We start from the raw sequence: 20,715 nt of genomic DNA, 5'->3' as shown, positions 1-20,715 counted from the left end.
GGCCTCTAGGACTTTACAAAGAGTTTTGACTGTAAGTGGAGCCTCAGAGTCGCTGTCGACGCCCATCTTGGAGAGAGGGCTTTGATCTTTTGTATTGATGGGTGGAGCCGAGGAGGCTCTGGGGACAGAGGGCAGGTGAGGCAGGCGGGTCTGGGAGGGTAGTGAATAGGTGATGGAGCACTTTGTAAGGATTAACGGGCAGGAGCCTAGGCACCGCACGTCCTACTCCTGTCTGTGCTAGGCCACGCCCCCCAAAGGTAGGTTTTAACATAACTCCCCTTTTCTTCTTCAAGGTTCCTGGGCCCACATGGCGCCTGATGTCTGTGGGGCATGCGATCTGGTCGCTGGCCTTTTTGTACGCTTGCATGAGTGTACATGTGCGTGCTTGTGTTGTGTTCTACTCTGCGTACTGCTGGGGCTTGATAAAATAACTGACTAGCCTAGCATGGAGGGGTTATAAGGGAGAGGAGCCAGGCATGATGGGAAGCACTGAACGCTTTGGAGAAGTATGTTGCCTTTGGTATTGGAGAGCGCGCCCTTTTCTGGTTTGTCTCCTATCACAAGGATGGCCCTATTGGCGTCTCCACCATTCACTCCTGCTTTCCTACCATACAACCTTGTTTTCCTCTACCTCCCCATGGCAGCATACTTCTGGGTTACGCCCTCTTGGGTAGATATTTGGAAAGGAACAAAAAGACACTGCCCCTATATAAGGACCTCCTCCCCTGGGCTCTGTGTTTTTTTTCCCTTTCCGGGTAGATGGATGGCTTACCCTGTGAAGATGCTGCAGCTGACTCCACTGCCGAGTGCAGTAAGGGGTAATGGCATGGAAGAACCCCCGCTGTCAAGGGCAGTAAGGGGTGTTCGTCTGCTGGAGTACCCCGCTGCCTAGTGCGGTGGTGGGTAGTGGCTCCGGTATCCAAGCTAGAGTGTTTTCACGGAGGCGACGGAGACAGCGTGTGATGACGCGTCTCACGCGGGAGCAGAGTGCCGAGGTCTGGCGTCTGATGTCATCGCCGGGCGCCGCGGTTACGAGAAGGGCCTTATGGCTAAAGCCATGGGCAGCAGACAATCAATCTAAAAATAAATTAATTTCCTTACCTTTCCAAGGAAATTATTTGTTCGGGCAACAGTTGGATGAGATTATTACTAAAGTGTCCGGGGGTAAGTCGGTATGGCTACCCCAGGATAGGGCTGCAAGAAGAGGTGCATTTACTAAATCGCCTCAGTACCAATCAACAGAATTTAAAGAAGCAAAAACCTACAGACCTGGCAGAGGTTTTCGCAGACCTTGGTTTGGCAATAGAACCAATTTTCGTGGCCAAAGGGGCAGAGAAGGCAGGTTTGCCTTCCGTCAAAATCAACAATGACGCCAGAGAGAAAGTGGGCGGCAGGCTGCTGTAGTATCAAGAAGCCTGGCGTCAATCAATAAAAGACAACTGGGTGTTAGAGGTGATAACCTCAGGATACAAAATAGAATGTATTACCGTACCAGGAAGTTGGATGGAGGAGTCACCTATTCCAAGCAATTGGGAAGAAAGGTCGGCCCTGTTCAGCAGTCTGCAAACAATATTAGAGCAAGGAGTAGTCAAGAGAGTCCCCAAACAGTGCGAGGATCTGGGGTGGTTCTCAAGATTCTTCGTAGTAAAAAACCTTCAGGGGGGGGGGTTCAGGACTATTCTAGACTTAAGAAGGCTAAATGCTTATGTCCACGTGAAGAAATTCAGGATGGAATCGATACGATCCATATTGCCGGACATAGAAAGAGGGGTGTTTTTAACCACCATCGATTTAAGAGATGCATATTTACATGTCCCGATATTCATAGGGCATCAAAAGTTCCTCAGATTCCGTATAAAACAAATCACTTATCAGTTCACATCGCTGCCATTCGGCCTCTCAACCTCTCCAAGAACTTTCACAAAAATATTGGTTGTACTAGTGGCAAATCTCAGGATACAAGGTATATCAATTAGGCCGTATCTAGACGACCTTCTAATCGTGGCACAGACAGAAGAGATGGCAGTGATATATACACACACAAAAAGTATTAAATTACCTCAAACAACATGGATGGCTGATCAACTGTCAGAAAAGTCAGCTAGAACCGGCACAGGAGGTAAAATACCTCGGAGTCATTCTGGATACAAGAAGAATGATAATAAAGTTAACAATGGACAGGCGTCTGAAGCTGTTAGAAGAAGTAAAAAATCTGTTAAGAAAAAAGGCGGTGTATTCAGAAGAATGCGTGCGAGTGTTGGGTCTTATGTCGGCAGCTTTAGACACCGTGCAATGGGCCAGGTTTCACATGAGAACACTGCAAAATTGTTTCTTAAGTCAGTGGGATGGAGACACAGAAAACAGAGGATCTACCTATCTCAGACCTGCTTTGGTGGTCAAAGGTGCAGAGGCTAACCAAGGGAAGTTCATTCGCAACCAGACCTCAAGTTATAATAACTACAGATGCCAGCGGAACAGGCTGGGGTGCTGTATGCGAGGAAAAATCAGCACAGGGGGAATGGAACCGTGCAATGAGTCAGGAACATTCAAATGTGAGAGAGATGCGGGCAGTATTTATGGCATTTCAAGATTTACTATGGGACAAAGACCTGGTAATAAGATCAGACAACCAGTCAGTGGTTATGTATATAAACAAACAAGGAGGTACAAGGAGCCAGAAGCTGATGGCAGAAGTGGCAATGGTCTTAAAATGGGCAGAACTTCATGTCAGGAACTTGACGGCGGTGTTTGTGGCAGGGAAAGAAAACTTCAGGGCAGACGCTCTGAGCAGGCACAAACTAGCCCCAGGAGAATGGGAACTGTCGCCGGAAGTATTCGTGCAGCTAACACGAAGATGGGGAATGCCCGAGCTGGACCTAATGGCGACAGCAAGCAATGTGAAGGTACCGATATTTATCTCCAGGCATTGGGAACCGGCAGCATGGCAGACAGACGCGCTGACGGCAAAATGGAATGTGGAACTAGCGTACGCGTTTCCTCCGTTTCCAATTATTCACAGACTTCTGAACAAGATACAAAGAGAATAAGCCACGGTAATAGCGATATTGCCATATTGGCCAAGGAGACCATGGTTCGCCAAACTTGTAACGATGGCAATAGACGGGCCATGGGTACTACCCAATAAAAGAGACTTAATCCGACACGGTTGGTATTATCAGCATCAGCCACCCAGTTGGAGCCTGGCGGCCTGGTTACTGAAACCAGGATGCTAAAAGGAAGAGGCTTTTCTCAGAAGGTAGTAGACACTCTACTAAAAGCAAGAAAGGTGTCGACATCGACTACTTATTATAGAATATGGAGTAAATATGTCTACTTTTGTAAGGAGAATAACAGAAATCCAAGGTTAATACCAACCATTCTCGACTTCTTACAACTGGGGTTGGAAAAAAAGTTGGCGGCAAATTCACTGAAGGTGCAGATTTCGGCCATTGGGGCAATGCTGGACATTAAAATTGCAGATTACAAATACAATTAGTTGTACAGGCAATCAAAAAGATCAGACCAACATTTCATAATCCATTGGCCCCATGGGATCTCAACATGGTCCTAAATGTGTTGACGGAGGCACCGTTTGAACCAATAGAGGAAATATCGATCAGTTATCTTACTATTAAAGTGGTCTTTCTTGTGGCTATCACATCGGCAAGGAGGGTATCCGAGCTCCAAGCGCTGTGGGTAGAAGAACCCTTCCTAAACTTCTTCGACGATAAAGCGGTGCTGAGGACAAACCCTACCTTTTTGCCGAAGGTAGTTTCCAGCTTTCATCTCATCCAGGAAATAATACTGCCTTCGTTTTGTGTGAATCCTAAAAACTCTAAGGAAGAAAGGCTACACAACCTAGATGTGACTAGGGCTCTAAAAGCTTATATAAGTAGAGTGGAACCCTTTAGGAAATCAAAAAGGCTATTCGTGCTAATGGAAGGTAGAAATAAGGGGCTGGGATCTACAAAAACTACCATATCCAGATGGATTAACATGTGTATAAGAGAGGCGTACAAGATTAGAAATTTGGAGGCCCCAGGAGGGCCTCCAAATTTAGCAGCTTCCTGGGCAGAGAAAGAGTCGTCGTCAATAGAAGAAGTGTGCAGAGCAGCGTGTTGGTCATCTGCACATACGTTTACCGGACATTACAGAGTGGACGTTAGGGCATCACAGGATGCCAGTATGGGAAGAAAAATATTAAGTGCAGTTGTGCAATAGAAGGAATGTATACTGGAGAAGCTATATATTCCACGGATGGAGATGGTGAAGTAACCGTATCCTTTTTTGTTGTTCTATTATGTATCATGTGCCCACCCAGTGAAATAAACTGCTTGGGTATACCCAGAAGTATGCTGCCATGGGGAGGTAGAGGAAAGTACAGATTAGTACCTGTTAATAGGCTTTCCTCTACTCCACCATGGCAGCCATTTTCCCTAACCCGTGTGGTGTATTTAAGTGATGTATGAAGCTTTATAATTTAAGACACAGAGCCCAGGGGAGGAGGTCCTTATATAGGGGCAGTGTCTTTTTGTTCCTTTCCAGATATCTACCCAAGAGGGCGTAACCCAGAAGTAGTGGTGGAGTAGAGGAAAGCCTATTAACAGGTACTAATCTGTACTATGTGGTAATTCAGACCTGATCGCCCAGCTCCTGTGACATCCCGCCTGCGGATGGATGTGTTTGGGTGCACCGTGCGAATATGTCCAAAATCCTTCATAACAGGCTCACTATAACATCACTGGTGCCGCGGAGTGTGAGCCTTACCCAGCCCTTCAGGCACATCTGTGCCACACACCCTCCCCTAAGCCGGCCCGACATGCCCAGCGGTTTCTCCGCCGCACCCAGCATTTCCTTGCTACTTCGCTTTCCTCCCCCATTCTCCATTGGGAGCTATTGTAGGAATAGGGAACATTTCTGTTAGTAGGGAGCATGTGACTGTTTTCTACATCGGTCTCATTTGTGTTGCAGACTTTGCTGTTGTGGACACGCCAGTATGAAACTGCTGGAGAATTCCCTCTTTGAAGCTGTGAACTCCCAGCTGTGCGTAGAGACCGGGGACTCTCACATCATAGGCAGGTACGTAAGAGACTTGTGGCATACTACTCCTCCTTCACCTCGTGTAACGTTGGCAGTAGGAGGATCCCTCTATTGCGGTTCATCCGCCGCGTGCAGATGTAATGTAGCTCTGTACCGGTGTGTGGGCGGCTGGTGGCACTCTGTACCGGTGTGTGGCCACTTAAGAGGACTGGAAGCTCTGTACTGAATGTCCTCTCTGTTTCCCAATGTAGGATAGAGAGCTACTCCTGTAAGATGGCCGGCGATGATAAACACATGTTTAAGCAGTTTTGCCAGGAGGGGCAGCCACATGTCCTGGAAGCTCTGTCTCCCCCCCAGACTGGTGGCGTCAGTCCCAGCAGGTAAATGTGCTCTTCATGTTGTTCACCACACACATTTAATACTCTCTATCTATCTCACACACGACACATTTACTACTCTCTATCTCACACACGACACATTTACTACTCTCTATCTCACACACAACACATTTACTACTCTCTATCTATCTCACACACAACACATTTACTACTCTCTATCTATCTCACACACAACACATTTACTACTCTCTATCTCACACACGACACGTTTACTACTCTCTATCTCACACACAACACGTTTACTACTCTCTATATATCTCACACACAACACATTTACTACTCTCTATCTCACACACGACACGTTTACTACTCTCTATCTCACACACGACACGTTTACTACTCTCTATCTCACACACGACACGTTTACTACTCTCTATCTCACACACAACACGTTTACTACTCTATATATATCTCACACACAACACATTTACTACTCTATCTATCTCACACACGACACATTTACTACTCTCTATCTATCTCACACACAACACATTTACTACTCTCTATCTATCTCACACACAACACATTTACTACTCTCTATCTATCTCACACACAACACATTTACTACTCTCTATCTATCTCACACACAACACATTTACTACTCTTTATCTCACACACGACACGTTTACTACTCTCTATCTCACACTCGACACATTTACTACTCTCTATCTATATCACACATGACACATTTACTACTATCTATATATCTATCTCACACACGACACATTTACTACTCTCTCTCTCTCACACACGACACATTTACTACTCTCTCACACACGACACGTTTACTACTCTCTATCTCACACTCACACACGACACATTTACTACTCTCTCTCACACACAACACATTTACTACTCTCTATCTCACACACAACACGTTTACTACTCTCTATCTCACACACGACACATTTACTACTCTATCTATCTCACACACAACACATTTACTACTCTCTATCTATCTCACACACAACACATTTACTACTCTCTATCTATCTCACACACAACACATTTACTACTCTCTATCTCACACACGACATGTTTACTACTCTCTATCTCACACACGACACGTTTACTACTCTCTATCTCACACACGACACGTTTACTACTCTCTATCTCACACACGACACGTTTACTACTCTCTATCTCACACACGACACATTTACTACTCTCTATCTCACACACGACACATTTACTACTCTCTATCTATCTCACACACGACACATTTACTACTCTCTCACACGACACGTTTACTACTCTCTATCTCACACTCACACACGACACATTTACTACTCTCTATCTCACACTCACACACGACACATTTACTACTCTCTATCTCACACGACACATTTACTACTATCTATCTCTCACACATGACACATTTACTACTCTCTATCTCACACACAACACGTTTACTACTCTCCATCTCACACGACACATTTACTACTATCTATCTCACACACGACACATTTACTACTCTCTATCTCACTCACGACCCATTTACTACTCTCTATCTCACACACGACACATTTACTACTATCTATCTTTCTTCTACGATCCCCATGGCAGCCAAGACATTGGGATTTCATCCCTCTCCCTTCAGATAGACAGGTTGTTTTTTTCTAGGACCTCCCCCTTCCTGCATAAATGGACTCTCCACCCCTTCATCCTTGTCTTTTTTTTCCCTGTCTCCTAGTTTTCAGTTAGACTAGGTAGAGTAGGTTTGTTTATTTCCAGTGGAGCTTGCTGTAGAGCAGGGGTACATTACATGGGGAAGTGCAGTATGGGAGCGTGGCCTTGTGAAGGTTTATCTGCCCATGAAAAAAAGGGATTTTTGTAAGAACTTACCGTTCGAATCCCTTTCTCTGATATGGTCCTGGTGACACAGCTCAACACTGGGATGTAGGAGGGTCCGAAGGAGCCAGGCACCTATCCTAAAGCTTTAGAGGGTAGGCTCCTCCCCTACTGCATCCCTGGACTCTTCAGTTCAACTTTCAAAGCCACTGGAATACATTAACTCAGTACAAACGCCTGCACATATTATATGCACATTTTATAACAGAAACTGTTAACTTTTAACCATTTTAACATGAACATCATGAAATTCTGGCATACTTACTGAGCGTAAGGGAGGGATCGCTGTGTCACCAGGACCATATCAGAGAAAGGGATTCGAACGGTAAGTTCTTACAAAAATCCCTTTTTCTCTTTCAATGGTCCTGGTGACACAGCTCAACACTGGGACGTTCCAGAGCCGGTCCTTTGGGAGGGTACGCTCAGGTCTGCAGCTCTCAGCACTGCTCGCCCGAATGATGCGTCCTCCGACGCGAACTCATGGAATCTATAGAATTTGGCAAATGTGTGAACAGATGACCAAGTGGCAGCTCTGCAAACCTGCTCCGCTGTGGCCCCATGTCGGACCGCCCAAGAGGTAGCAACTGACCTGGTGGTATGCGCATTAATTCTGGCCGGTACAGGCCTACCCACTTTGGTGTATGCAAAAGCTATCACAGATCGCAACCACCTAGCAATGGTCTGCTTAGATGCAGGCCAACCAATTTTATGTACGTCATACAATACCAATAAAGTGTCAGTCTTTCTAACACTCTTCACTCTGTCCACATATATGCGTAAGGCACGCACAACATCCAAAGTCTTCAACTTGTCCCTTTTCTTGGAACCCTCTGGGGGTTGAAACACAGGTAGAACTATCTCCTGATTTAAATGGAAGGCAGAGACTACCTTCGGTAAAAATTGCGGCACTGTTCTCAGAACAGCCCTGTCATCGTGAAAGATTAAGAAGGGAGATTTGCATGACAAGGCTCCCAACTCAGACACCCTCTTAGCAGATGCTACTGCTAACAAAAACACTAACTTCCACGTGAGAACTTAAAGTCAGCCGACCTCAAAGGCTCAAAAGGTGCCTTCTGAAGGCAATCCAAAACCAGTGACAGGTCCCAAGGTGCTACTGGTTGCTTGTAAGGGGGTTTCAGTTTGGATACCCCTTGTAAAAAAGTTTGAATCTCCGGTAAAATGGCAATTCTTTTTTGAAAATAGATGGACAAGGCCGAAATCTGCACCTTCAACGACTGAAGACTTAGGCCCGAAGAAAATCCATCTTGTAAAAAATCCAACATTTTTGATAATTTGAAGTGAGATGTGTGAGCTTTTTGCCTCTCACACCATCTAATATAAGTCTTCCAGACTCTATAATAATTTGCAGAAGAAACAGCCTTTCTGGCTTTTATCATAGTCTGCACTACTGCGTCAGAAAATCCTTTCTTTTTCAAAATGGCGGTTTCAATAACCAAGCCGTCAAAATCAATCGATCGGAATCCAGATGATTGAATGGGCCTTGTCTTAACAGGTCTGGTCTCAGAGGTAGACGCCATGAATCCACTGATAACCTCTGAAGCCTCGAATACCAAGACCTCCTTGGCCAATCTGGGGCCACAAGGATCACCGGGACCTTCTGGTCCTGTACCCTCTTTAACAGTCTTGCTAACATCGGAATAGGAGGGAATGCATAAAGAAGATCTCCCTGCCAATGGGTAGTCATGGCATCCACTGCCTCTGCTAGCGGATCTCTCGTTCTGGCATAGAACCTGGGCACCTGATGGTTGAACCTGGATGCCATTAGGTCCAAATCCGGAGTTCCCCACATTGCAGTGATCTGGTGAAACACCTGAGGGTGTAGGCTCCATTCTCCTTCCTTGAGCTCCTCCCTGCTCAGGAAGTCTGCTTCTATATTCTCCACTCCTGGAATGAATATAGCCGATACTGCAGGAACATTCTGTTCCGCCCATAGAAAGATTCTGGACACCTCCCACATGGCCAATCTGCTGCGTGTACCTCCCTGGTGATTCAGATACGCCACAGCTGTGGCATTGTCGGTCTGAATCCTCAAGGGGGAGTTCCTTAACCTGTCTCCCGCCAAGGAAATCACTTTCCAGACAGCTCTCAGCTCCAAGATGTTTATTGGCAACGCTGATTCCTCTGCCGTCCACAGGCCCTGCAGCCTGAGATCCAGGGCTACTGCCCCCCAGCCCCTGAGACTGGCATCGGTAGTTACTATCAACCAGTCCCAGGTCTGTAATGACCGACCCCACTGAAGGGAATCTACCTCTGTCCACCATTTCAAGGAGTCCCGAGTGTCTGCGGACAGCACTATCAACTCCGTCTTCATGGTCAAAGTGTTTCCTGACCAGGCTGACAAAATGTTCCATTGGAATACTCGAGAGTGGAACCTGGCAAATTGAAGCGTTTCGAATGACGCCACCATTTTCCCCAGGAGTTTGAGGCACCTCCATACTGACAAGCTCGGAGCACTGAGGATCTCCTGAACTAGATTGACCAGGTCCCTGGCCTTTATCTCCGGGAGGAATACCCGATGGAGATGGGTATCCAGTATGACTCCCAAGAACTGGATCCTCTGTGATGGTACCAACTGAGATTTTTGTAAGTTTAAAATCCAGCCGTGAGCCTGCAAAAAACTGATGGCCTCTTTTAAATGACTTTGAAGCAGTGTTGCTGATTCTGCTTTGAACAGGAGATCGTCCAAATAGGGTATTACTGTGATTCCCCTGAGCCTCAGCACTGCCGCCATCACAGACATTATTTTTGTAAATACCCTTGGCGCGGTTGCTAGGCCAAAGGGTAACGCCCGGAACTGTAAATGCAGGTCTCCTATGGCAAATCTCAACAGCATCTGATGTTCCGGGTGAATGGGAACGTGCAGATATGCGTCCTGGACATCCATGGACGCCAGAAATTCTCCCTGGTCCAGACTCAGGAGTACAGTTCTCAAAGACTCCATTTTGAAATGGTCTACCCAAAGGTGAACATTTAAGGACTTCAAATTTAGTATTGGTCTGAAAGACCCGTCTGGTTTGGGCACCAGGAACAGCGTGGAGTAAAATCCTTTCTTCCACTCTGCCCTGGGAACCGGGACTACCACCCCTTTTTCCAAAAGGGAATGAGCCGCTCTCATAAGAGCTGTGCGCAGGAGCGCCTGCTTTGGTATGGGTGTGGGGATGAACCTCTTTGGAGGCCGCCCTCTGAAAGGGATTTTGTAACCCTGGGTAATAATCTCTAAGACCCAGGTATCCTGGTCTAGAGAAGCCCAAGCGTCTCTGAAGTGTGTAAGACGCCCCCCCACCTTTATCCCTGCCGGGCTGATCCCCTGGCAGTCATGCGGAGGGTTTTTCCTCTCCTTTAGAGGCAGGCTTCTTATTGAAAGAGCCAAACTTGGACCTTTGGGATTTGCCCCTGGAGTTCTGGAACTTTCCCCTGAACGATTGTCCCCGAAAGGACGCACCACCTCTAGGGGAGGGCCGAAAGGACGGCCTAAAAGCAGCAAATCTGGATGACTGCTTTGTTGAGGAGGCCGGCAGAAACGTACTCTTGCCGCCTGTGGCTTGTTTTATAATCTCCTCAAGCTCAGAACCAAAAAGTAACTTTCCCTTGAAAGCTAACATTTCTAAGGCCTTTTTGGACTCATTGTCCGCTTCCCAGGCCTTAAGCCAGAGTACCCTCCTGGCATTTATGGAGACTGTGGATACTCTGGTAGCCATTTTAAGAGCTTCCTCCTCTGCTTCCACCGCATATTCTGCAGCGGCCTTAATCTTTTCTGCTACCAGCAAAGCACCGTGGTCAGCCTGCAGCATGGTGCATAGCTCACCAGCCCACTCTATAATGGCCTTAGAGACCCAGGCTGAAGCAATAAGGGGACGCAGGGTAAACCCCACCCCTTCAAAAATAGCCTTGAGGTTTCCCTCTAGCTTTTTATCCACAGCATCTTTAAAAGCTGCACCACCCTGTACAGGTAATACCGTAGCTTTTGATAAGCGTGCCACAGAAGCATCCACAACAGGCACCTTTTCCCAGAGTTCAGAATGAGACTCCGGCATGGGGTACAGACTAAGGAATCTTTTAGGCATCTGTAGCCTCTTATCTGGGGTTTTCCAAGCCCCTTCCAATAGTTCCTGTAACCCCTCATCTGAGGGAAAAGTAACAGCCTCCTTTCGCTGTCGCTTAAAAACACCCTTAACAGGGGTCTTATCCTCAACAGACAGTTTTAACGCCTGTTTTACAGCCACAATAAGATCCTCTATACCAGCAGCAGAGGTCTCTTCAAAATCATCACCCTGGTCCCAGGGTGTGTCAGTATACTCTCCTTCCTCTTCCTCTAACACATTAGGCATAGCATAAGACCTTTTAGGGGTCCCTGTAACCTCATCCATTTTGTCCAGTATTTCACTGAATCTGTTGATCCCCTTAGCAGTATCCTGCATCACCTGAATAAGTGCAGGATCTGCCTGGGTAAGAGGTAAGGAGCCAGACGACTGCTGAGATGATGGCATAGGTCTCTGTGATTCTACCAGCACATCACTCTGCCTGTCCAGAAGCTGCACCAAAGCGTTTACCGACCTGCCTAGGGCACTGGCCCACGCAGGTTCACTCTGTTCTCCCCTATGGTGTTCACTGCCCATGGGTCTCACATCAGCGCAAGTAATACATAAGCCCCCCTTGGCCATCTGCTCAGGGACAAACTTTTGTGTGCAAACATTGCACGCGCTCAGTGCACTAAGGACTCCCTCCCCCAAAACCACAGCCTGATGCTCAGACATGATGCAAGTGAAGCGTATATATATATATCTCAATATACACAGTGCAAACAATTGTACAAGCGTTTATACAAAGTCAATGCACCCAATCACTTAGCTGTCTGTAGGTTTCAACTGCGGGGAAGCGATGCCCAGGAAATCCAAGTCACTCTGCCAGGATCACTAAGCCAGCTCAGCTCCGCTGCAAGCGTTCTGAAAGGCGCCAAAGTCAGAGTGAAGGAAGAGACCAAAGTCCCTGCTGCTGCGGGGTCCGTGACCTTTTGGCGCCAACCACCCCCAGCTAGCCGCTCCTTAGGTAGGATTTCCTTGTTCCAGTATCTCCCCCTCAAATGGGGACCACTTGGAACATGCCTGTCACAGCGCTGCTGTCCTCTCAGTCAGGAGCTCAGCGTGTAAGCTCCGCATAAAATGGCCGCCGCCATCACGGAGCGCCTGTCCCCCATGATCCCCACCTAAACGTGGAGCCGGTTTCAGGCTACTCCGGAGCCCAGGCAGCCTCTTAATAGAGGCTGTAAGCGCAGCACAGGGAGACCAGACAGAGTCTACCCTGTGCACAGAGAGCTGACAGGACGCGCTTCTGTCAGCTCCTGCTGCGCTAGCAGTGTGAGGATTCACTATGAAAATCCTCACACTGTGCCTACCTAGCTAGGGTAATAGTTAATAAAATAATAAAAATCCCCTAACTACTCTAATTCTTCGGCTGCTCCTGCAGCCCTTTAGAATAGCACCCACTCCAGTGGGCACCTAACACGAACTGAAGAGTCCAGGGATGCAGTAGGGGAGGAGCCTACCCTCTAAAGCTTTAGGATAGGTGCCTGGCTCCTTCGGACCCTCCTACATCCCAGTGTTGAGCTGTGTCACCAGGACCATTGAAAGAGAAATATTTGTACCTGAGAGTGTTGCCTTGGTGGAGTCGGTTCAGGGGTCTCGCAGCGGCATACAGGAGGATATAAGTCCGCAAGAGACATTGGAGCAGAGCAGCGTGGAAGCAGTGGCTGAGCGCTGGCTGAATGCTTCATTCTTCCGGACACCAAACGCCGTACACGCGGCAACTACAAAGCCCACAGTTCATTGCGCTTAGGCGCGAATTTCCGGCAGACGGCCGGAGAAACTACAAGCCCCAGAATCCCCGGCGGCAGGCGAGAGAAAAGCATCGCGTCTTTTCGTACAAAGACGCGGAGGTAAAGCTAACTTTTAAGTTAGCAGGGGGGAATTCTTGTTATGCAAGGGGTGATATTAAGGCGCTGTAATATAAAACGGAGTATTCCTGTGGGACGCGCTAGATGGACTACATATCCCACAATGCAATGGGGTCAGTGCGTGAATTGGCGCCCTTTTTGGATTTTTTCCAGCAGGTGTCTGGGGGAGAGGTTGTGTGCTGTCCTGCTGCATTAGCAAACCGAAGCCTATCGCAAGGTATGGATGTTTAATCCAGTTTTCTGGCTTTCCTGCTTTATGGATTGAAATGATGATACTAAAGTATGTGTATAAATTATGCAGGTTTGTTGCTGCTTTCTGCTATGGATTTGCCTGCCCCCCAAATATCTGATAATGCCCCTGCGAGGTAAGCTCCAGAAAGTTTTTGTTACTAGTAAGGTAGACTAGCGTTATATTATATAGAATGTCATAATGACAAAAAAAAAAAAAATCTTCTTGTTGGATCTATTGTAGTGTGCCTCCTAAAGAGCCTGCTACAGTTCCAAAAAAGAAGACGTCAAAGAAGAAAAATCTAGATGCAATTTGTATGGTCTGCGATACATCCTTTCCTAGTGTTCAAGGGAAAACGTTATGTGGGAAGTGTGAGACTAACACTACACCAACTGCGATACAGCCCAAAATGATTCAGGATCTCATGGATTGGATGAGAAAATCCTTTGTATCCAAGGAGGAATTTCTAGACTCTAACCAAGGGAGTAAAAGGTCCAGGGACCAAGCTGACTTCAGTGAGGATAATGCGTCATCAGAAGAATTGTTAGTAGAAGTAGAAGATACTTCGGCAGAAGAAGGAGAGATCAAGGAAGAGACTAGGGTCTTTAACTTTGACAATGTGGAAAATATTTTAAAGGCCATATATAAAACTATGAACGTTAAAGAGCCAGTTACACCAGAGGGTGGAGAAAATATATTGTTTGAGGATAGATCAAAGAAAAATCGGCATTTCCCAGTTCATTAGGTTATGAAAGACTTGATATCAAAAGAATGGTCTAATCTCGACAAAAGACAAGGGAAACTAGCCAGAGTCGAGCGAATGTATCCTTTAAAAGATGAACTGGTGTGATTTACCCAAGGTCGATGCCGCAGTGGCAGAATTGACTTCAAGAACTACAATTCCATTGGAAGACGGGGCTTCTTTCAAAGACTCTATGGACAGAAGGATGGAAGGGTCCCTTAGAAAACTACATTTTTACTCAGCAGTGTCCCTGAAAACCGGGGTTTCGGTGGCCTCAGTAGCAAGGGCGTTGAGACTCTGGGGGACGTCATTACATAGCGATATTGAAGATAAGATCTCAAAACAATATTTGCTGAAGAACTTGGAGACAATGCAAAAGGCTATTGAGTTTATTTGCGAGGCTTCGCTGGATACGATATCGTTTTCAGCAAGGTCAATGGCGGCTGGGGTCTCAGCAAGAAGAGCGTTATGGCTGAGATCGTGGGCGGCAGACGCCCATTCTAAGAACCGTTTAGTATCTCTTCCCTTTGAGGGGTCCCAATTATTTGGCTCAAAGCTAGATGCTTTGATTCACAGAATCACGGGTGGAAAATCTCTTAGGCTTCCACAAGAGAAAAAGACAAGGTATCAGTTCCAGGATTCCTCTAAGCAACATTACAGAGCTTCCAGAAGCTACAGGCCAGGAAGACCTTATAACCAGAGACCATACAATCAAAGAGGTTCTTTTCAGTCTTCTAAGCAGTCCTTTCGGCAGAATTTCAGAAGAGGCTTTAGGCAATGACCATCACAGCGGTCATTGCGTGGGAGCACGTCTGTCTATATTCATTCACAGTTGGAGAAATACCATTCGGGACAGATGGGTGCTGAAGATAATTCAGGAAGGTTATGCCATAGAATTCAGTCAAGTTCCGGAAAGAGATTATTTCCGGATATCAAGAAACCCGAAGAATCTGTCCGAAAGGAAAGAGTTAAGAAGCATTATTTCTCAGTTAAAAGAGATCAAAGCCATAGAGCCAGTAGCAACTCATCAGAGAACGAAGGGGTTCTACTCAAATGTCTTCCTAGTGAAGAAAAACACAGGAGGTTATCGTATGATCTTGGATCTAAAGAGGTTGAATTCTCGGGTAGAGTTAAAAAAGTTCAGGATGGAGACTCAGAAGTCCATACTAGCTGGGATAGAGGAAGGGGACTTTCTGGTCTCCCTAGACCTCAAAGATGCATACTATCACATACCAATCAAAGATCAAGACAGAAGATTTCTAAGGTTCTGTGTGATGGGAGAACATCTCCAGTTTACCTGTCTCCCGTTCGGTCTGACCAGTTCGCCACGAGTCTTCACAAAAGTGTTAGTCACTCTGATTGCATACATAAGGATGCAAAATATTCGCATTTGGCCGTATCTAGACGACCTGTTGATAGCAGCGTCATCAAGAATAAAGCTGTTGCAAGATCTATCTACTGTAATAAGAATCTTGGAAGAGCACGGATGGATAGTAAATTACCAAAAGAGTCAACTAGAGCCATCGAAGATAATCCAGTTCCTGGGGTTGCTCATAGACACAGAGAGATTCGAGGTGAGACTGTCAAAAGAAAGGTGTCAAAAGATTCGGTCAAACTCCAGAAGCATAAGGCTACCAAGGGAAGTTCAGTTAAAGACATGTCTGAAACTACTGGGGATGATGATGTCAGCCATTGGGACAATACCCTGGGCTCATTGGAAACTCAGAGCCCTACAGTGGGCAATTCTTCCGTATATAAAGAGAAAGGCAGATCCGCATACAAAGATCAAGCTTTCCTTTCAAGTAAGAGATTCTCTTACATGGTGGATGAGTACAGAGCTGCTAAAAAGAGCAACGCCCCTGAAACTTCCACAATTTCTGGAAGTCACTAGAGACGCAAGTTCTCTGGGTTGGGGAGCCCATATGACCAGCCAGACAACACAAGGAGTATGGTCAAAGAAAGAAAGTCAAAAGTCGTCCAATTGGAGGGAGACAGAAGCTGTCTGGAGGACGATCAGTTATATCAGAGAAGAAATAAAAGGAAAACATTTGAGGATATTCTCAGACAATACCACAGTTGTGGCACATCTCAACCACCAGGGTGGTACAAGGAGCAGAGGCTTAATGACGATAATCACAAAGATTATGGTATGGGCGGTAGAAAACATTCTGTCACTAACAGCGGTATTCGTGCCCGGAAAAAACAATGTCCTAGCAGACTTCCTGAGCAGAACAGAAATTTCGCCAGGCGAATGGGAACTGAATACGGGAATATTTCAAGAAGTCGTGAGAAGATTCGGGCATCCAGATGTAGACCTGATGGCCACATCCTCCAGCAGGAAGGTCGAAACATTCTTCTCAAGATACTATCTCTACCAGACCTCTGCAGTAGACGCTTTTTCAGTACATTGGACATGTCAGCTAGGATACATATTCCCTCCGTTTCCTCTAATACACAGGGTTCTGAAAAAAATTATAGAGGATCAGGTCGAAGTAATTATGATACAGCCTTTCTGGCCAAGGAGATCGTGGTTTCCGACAGTCCTAAAATTAGCCATACAAGAACCTTGGACTCTACCCATCATACCGGGGCTCTTACATCAAGGCCCAGTAGTACATCCAAAGCCAGAGATACTATCGTTAAAGGCATGGAAATTGAGAGAGGGATACTGAAGAGTCAAGGTCTGTCAGATCAAGTAGTAAAGCTACTACTTAATGCAAGAAAAGAGGTTTCATCGCTAGTATACTATAGAGTATGGCAGGCTTTCATTCGATGGAGAGGCTCGGATACAGATATTAGTGTCTCATCTACGGCCCAGGTGTTACAGTTCCTGTATTTAGGATATGAGTCAGGCTTAGCCAACTCCACCTTGAGAGTACAAATATCAGCGTTAAGTGTACTTCTAAGTAGAAGGCTATCAGAGGAAGACCTTATCAAGAGATTCTGCAATGCAGTAAAAAGAATGAGACCGACAGTCAGGTCACTAGTAGCTCCTTGGGATCTAAATTTGTTGCTAAAAGCACTGACAAGACACCCATTTGAGCCTTTGAATGAAATCTCTCTAAAATACATGAATTGGAAAATTCTGTTCTTGGTAGCTGTTACTTCGGCAAGAAGGATCAGTGAACTTCAGGCTTTGTATATCGAAGAACCATACCTAAGGATACTTCCAGATAAGGTGGTGCTAAGAACTCATCCTGATTTCCTACCGAAAGTTGTCAGTACTTTTCATCTTAATCAGGAGATTACTCTTCCTTCATTCTATCCAGATCCTAAAGGAGAAATAGAAGAAGAGTGGCATACTCTGGACTTAGTGAGAGGTATCACTATTTACTTGGAGAGACTTGTAGATATAAGAAAATCGAAGAATTTATTTATAATCACTGATGGTCCAAGAAAAGGAAGGTCACCGTCTAAGCAGACAATGGCGAGATGGATTCGTGATCTGATTGCTCATGTTTACCAACAGGAAGGTCAGGAGGTTCCGTCCATAATAAAGGCACACTCCACTAGGGCCATGGCGACGTCGTGGGCGAAAAAGGCTCAAGCCTCGATTAAAGATATCTGTAATGCAGCCACTTGGAAGTCGATGCACACTTTTTCCAGGCATTATGCTCTTGATGTGTCAAAGTCATGTTTTGGAGAGCAAGTTCTTAACAGTGCTCTGGTTGATTAAATATATTATTTTTTCTGGCATTTATTGTGTCCCTCCCTCTTTCTGCTTTGGTATACTGTCCCAATGTCTTGGCTGCCATGGGGATTGTAGAAGAAAGGTAGAATTATACTCACCGATAATTCCTTTTCTTCCTAGAGATCCCATGGCAGCCATTAGTTGCCCGCCCCTTGTGTTTTTTTCAGGACCTAAGTAAGGAGACACTCAAAAAGACAAGGATGAAGGGGTGGAGAGTCCATTTATGCAGGAAGGGGGAGGTCCTAGAAAAAAACAACCTGTCTATCTGAAGGGAGAGGGATGAAATCCCAATGTCTTGGCTGCCATGGGATCTCTAGGAAGAAAAGAAATTATCGGTGAGTATAATTCATACTCATCTCACACACGACACTTACTACTCTCTATCTCACACACAACACATTTACTACTCTCTATCTCACACGACACATTTACTACTCTCCATCTCACACGACACATTTACTACTCTCCATCTCACATACAAAACATTTACTACTCTCTATCTTACACACGACACATTTACTACTCTATCTCACACATGACACATTTACTACTCTCTCTCACACACGACACATTTACTACTCTCCATCTCACATACGACACATTTACTACTCTCTATCTTACACACGACACATTTACTACTCTCTATCTATCTCACACACAACACATTTACTACTCTCTATCTCACACACAACACATTTACTACTCTCTATCTTACACACGACACATTTACTACTCTCTATCTATCTCACACACAACACATTTACTACTCTCTATCTTACACACGACACATTTACTACTCTCCATCTCACATACGACACATTTACTACTCTCACACACGACACATTTACTACTCTCCATCTCACATACGACACATTTACTACTCTCACATACTACACATTTACTATCTATCACACGACACATTTACTACTCTCCATCTCACATACGACACATTTACTATCTATCTATCTATCTCACACATGACACATTTACTACTCTCCATCTCACATACGACACATTTACTATTCTCCATCTCACACACGACACATTTACTATCTATCCATCTCACACACGACACATTTACTATCTATCTATCTATCTCACACATGACACATTTACTACTCTCCATCTCACATACGACACATTTACTACTCTCCATCTCACATACGACACATTTACTACTCTCCATCTCACATACGACACATTTACTACTCTCCATCTCACATACGACACATTTACTACTCTCCATCTCACATACGACACATTTACTACTCTCCATCTCACACACGACACATTTACTACTCTCCATCTCACACACGACACATTTACTACTATCTATCTATCTCACACGACACATTTACTACTCTCTCTATCTTACACACGACACATTTACTACTCTCCATCTCACATACGACACATTTACTACTCTCACATACTACACATTTACTATCTATCTATCACACGACACATTTACTACTCTCCATCTCTCATACGACACATTTACTACTCTCCATCTCACACACGACACATTTACTACTCTCCATCTCACATACGACACATTTACTACTCTCTCACACACGACACATTTACTACTCTCTATCTATCTCACACACGACACATTTACTACTCTCCATCTCACATACGACACATTTACTACTCTCCATCTCACACACGACACATTTACTACTCTCTTTCTATCTCACACACGACACATTTACTACTCTCCATCTCACATACGACACATTTACTACTCTCTATCTCACACACGACACATTTACTACTCTCTCTCACACACGACACATTTACTACTCTCCATCTCACATACGACACATTTACTACTCTCTATCTCACACACGACACATTTACTACTCTCTTTCTACTCTCTTTCTATCTCACACACGACACATTTACTACTCTCTATCTCACACACGACACATTTACTACTCTCTATCTCACACACGACACATTTACTACTCTCTATCTCACACACGACACATTTACTACTCTCTTTCTACTCTCTTTCTATCTCACACACGACACATTTACTACTCTCCATCTCACATACGACACATTTACTATCTATCTATCTTACACACGACACATTTACTACTCTCTATCTCACACACGACACATTTAGTACTCTCTCACACACGACACATTTAGTACTCTCTCACACACGACACATGTACTACTCTCCATCTCACATACGACACATTTACTACTCTCCATCTCACACACGACACATTTACTACTCTCTATCTCACACGACACATTTACTACTATCTATCTATCTTACACACGACACATTTACTACTCTCTCTATCTTACACACGACACATTTACTACTCTCCATCTCACATACGACACATTTACTACTCTCACATACTACACATTTACTATCTATCTATCTATCACACGACACATTTACTACTCTCCATCTCTCATACGACACATTTACTATCTATCTATCTATCTATCTCACACATGACACATTTACTACTCTCCATCTCACACACGACACATTTACTACTCTCCATCTCACATACGACACATTTACTACTCTCCATCTCATATACGACACATTTACTACTCTCTATCTATCTCACACACGACACATTTACTACTCTCCATCTCACACACGACACATTTACTACTCTTTCTACTCTTTCTATCTCACACACGACACATTTACTACTCTCCATCTCACACACGACACATTTACTACTCTCCATCTCACATACGACACATTTACTACTCTCTATCTCACACACAACACATTTACTACTCTCCATCTCA

General features: G+C 45.2%; 1 protein-coding gene across 3 annotated transcripts in view; it reads left to right on the top strand.

Moving 5' to 3' along the window:
* Positions 1 to 20,715, top strand: part of MAF1 (MAF1 negative regulator of RNA polymerase III) — a 97,826-nt gene that overhangs the window by 20,850 nt on the left and 56,261 nt on the right. For all 3 annotated transcript variants that reach the window (XM_083145058.1, XM_083145057.1, XM_083145059.1), the window contains 2 exons: positions 4,972 to 5,079; positions 5,292 to 5,420. In XM_083145058.1, the coding sequence (XP_083001184.1) occupies positions 4,997 to 5,079; positions 5,292 to 5,420 (212 nt within the window). In that variant the 5' untranslated portion in view covers positions 4,972 to 4,996. The remainder of the gene's footprint in view (positions 1 to 4,971; positions 5,080 to 5,291; positions 5,421 to 20,715) is intronic.

Source organism: Crinia signifera, chromosome 5 (assembly GCF_055691185.1).
Source record: "Crinia signifera chromosome 5, ASM5569118v1, whole genome shotgun sequence".
Classification (NCBI taxonomy): Eukaryota; Metazoa; Chordata; class Amphibia; order Anura; family Myobatrachidae; genus Crinia; species Crinia signifera.
Note: the sequence above shows the minus strand (reverse complement) of the source record. Positions and strands in the feature narration are given on the sequence as shown.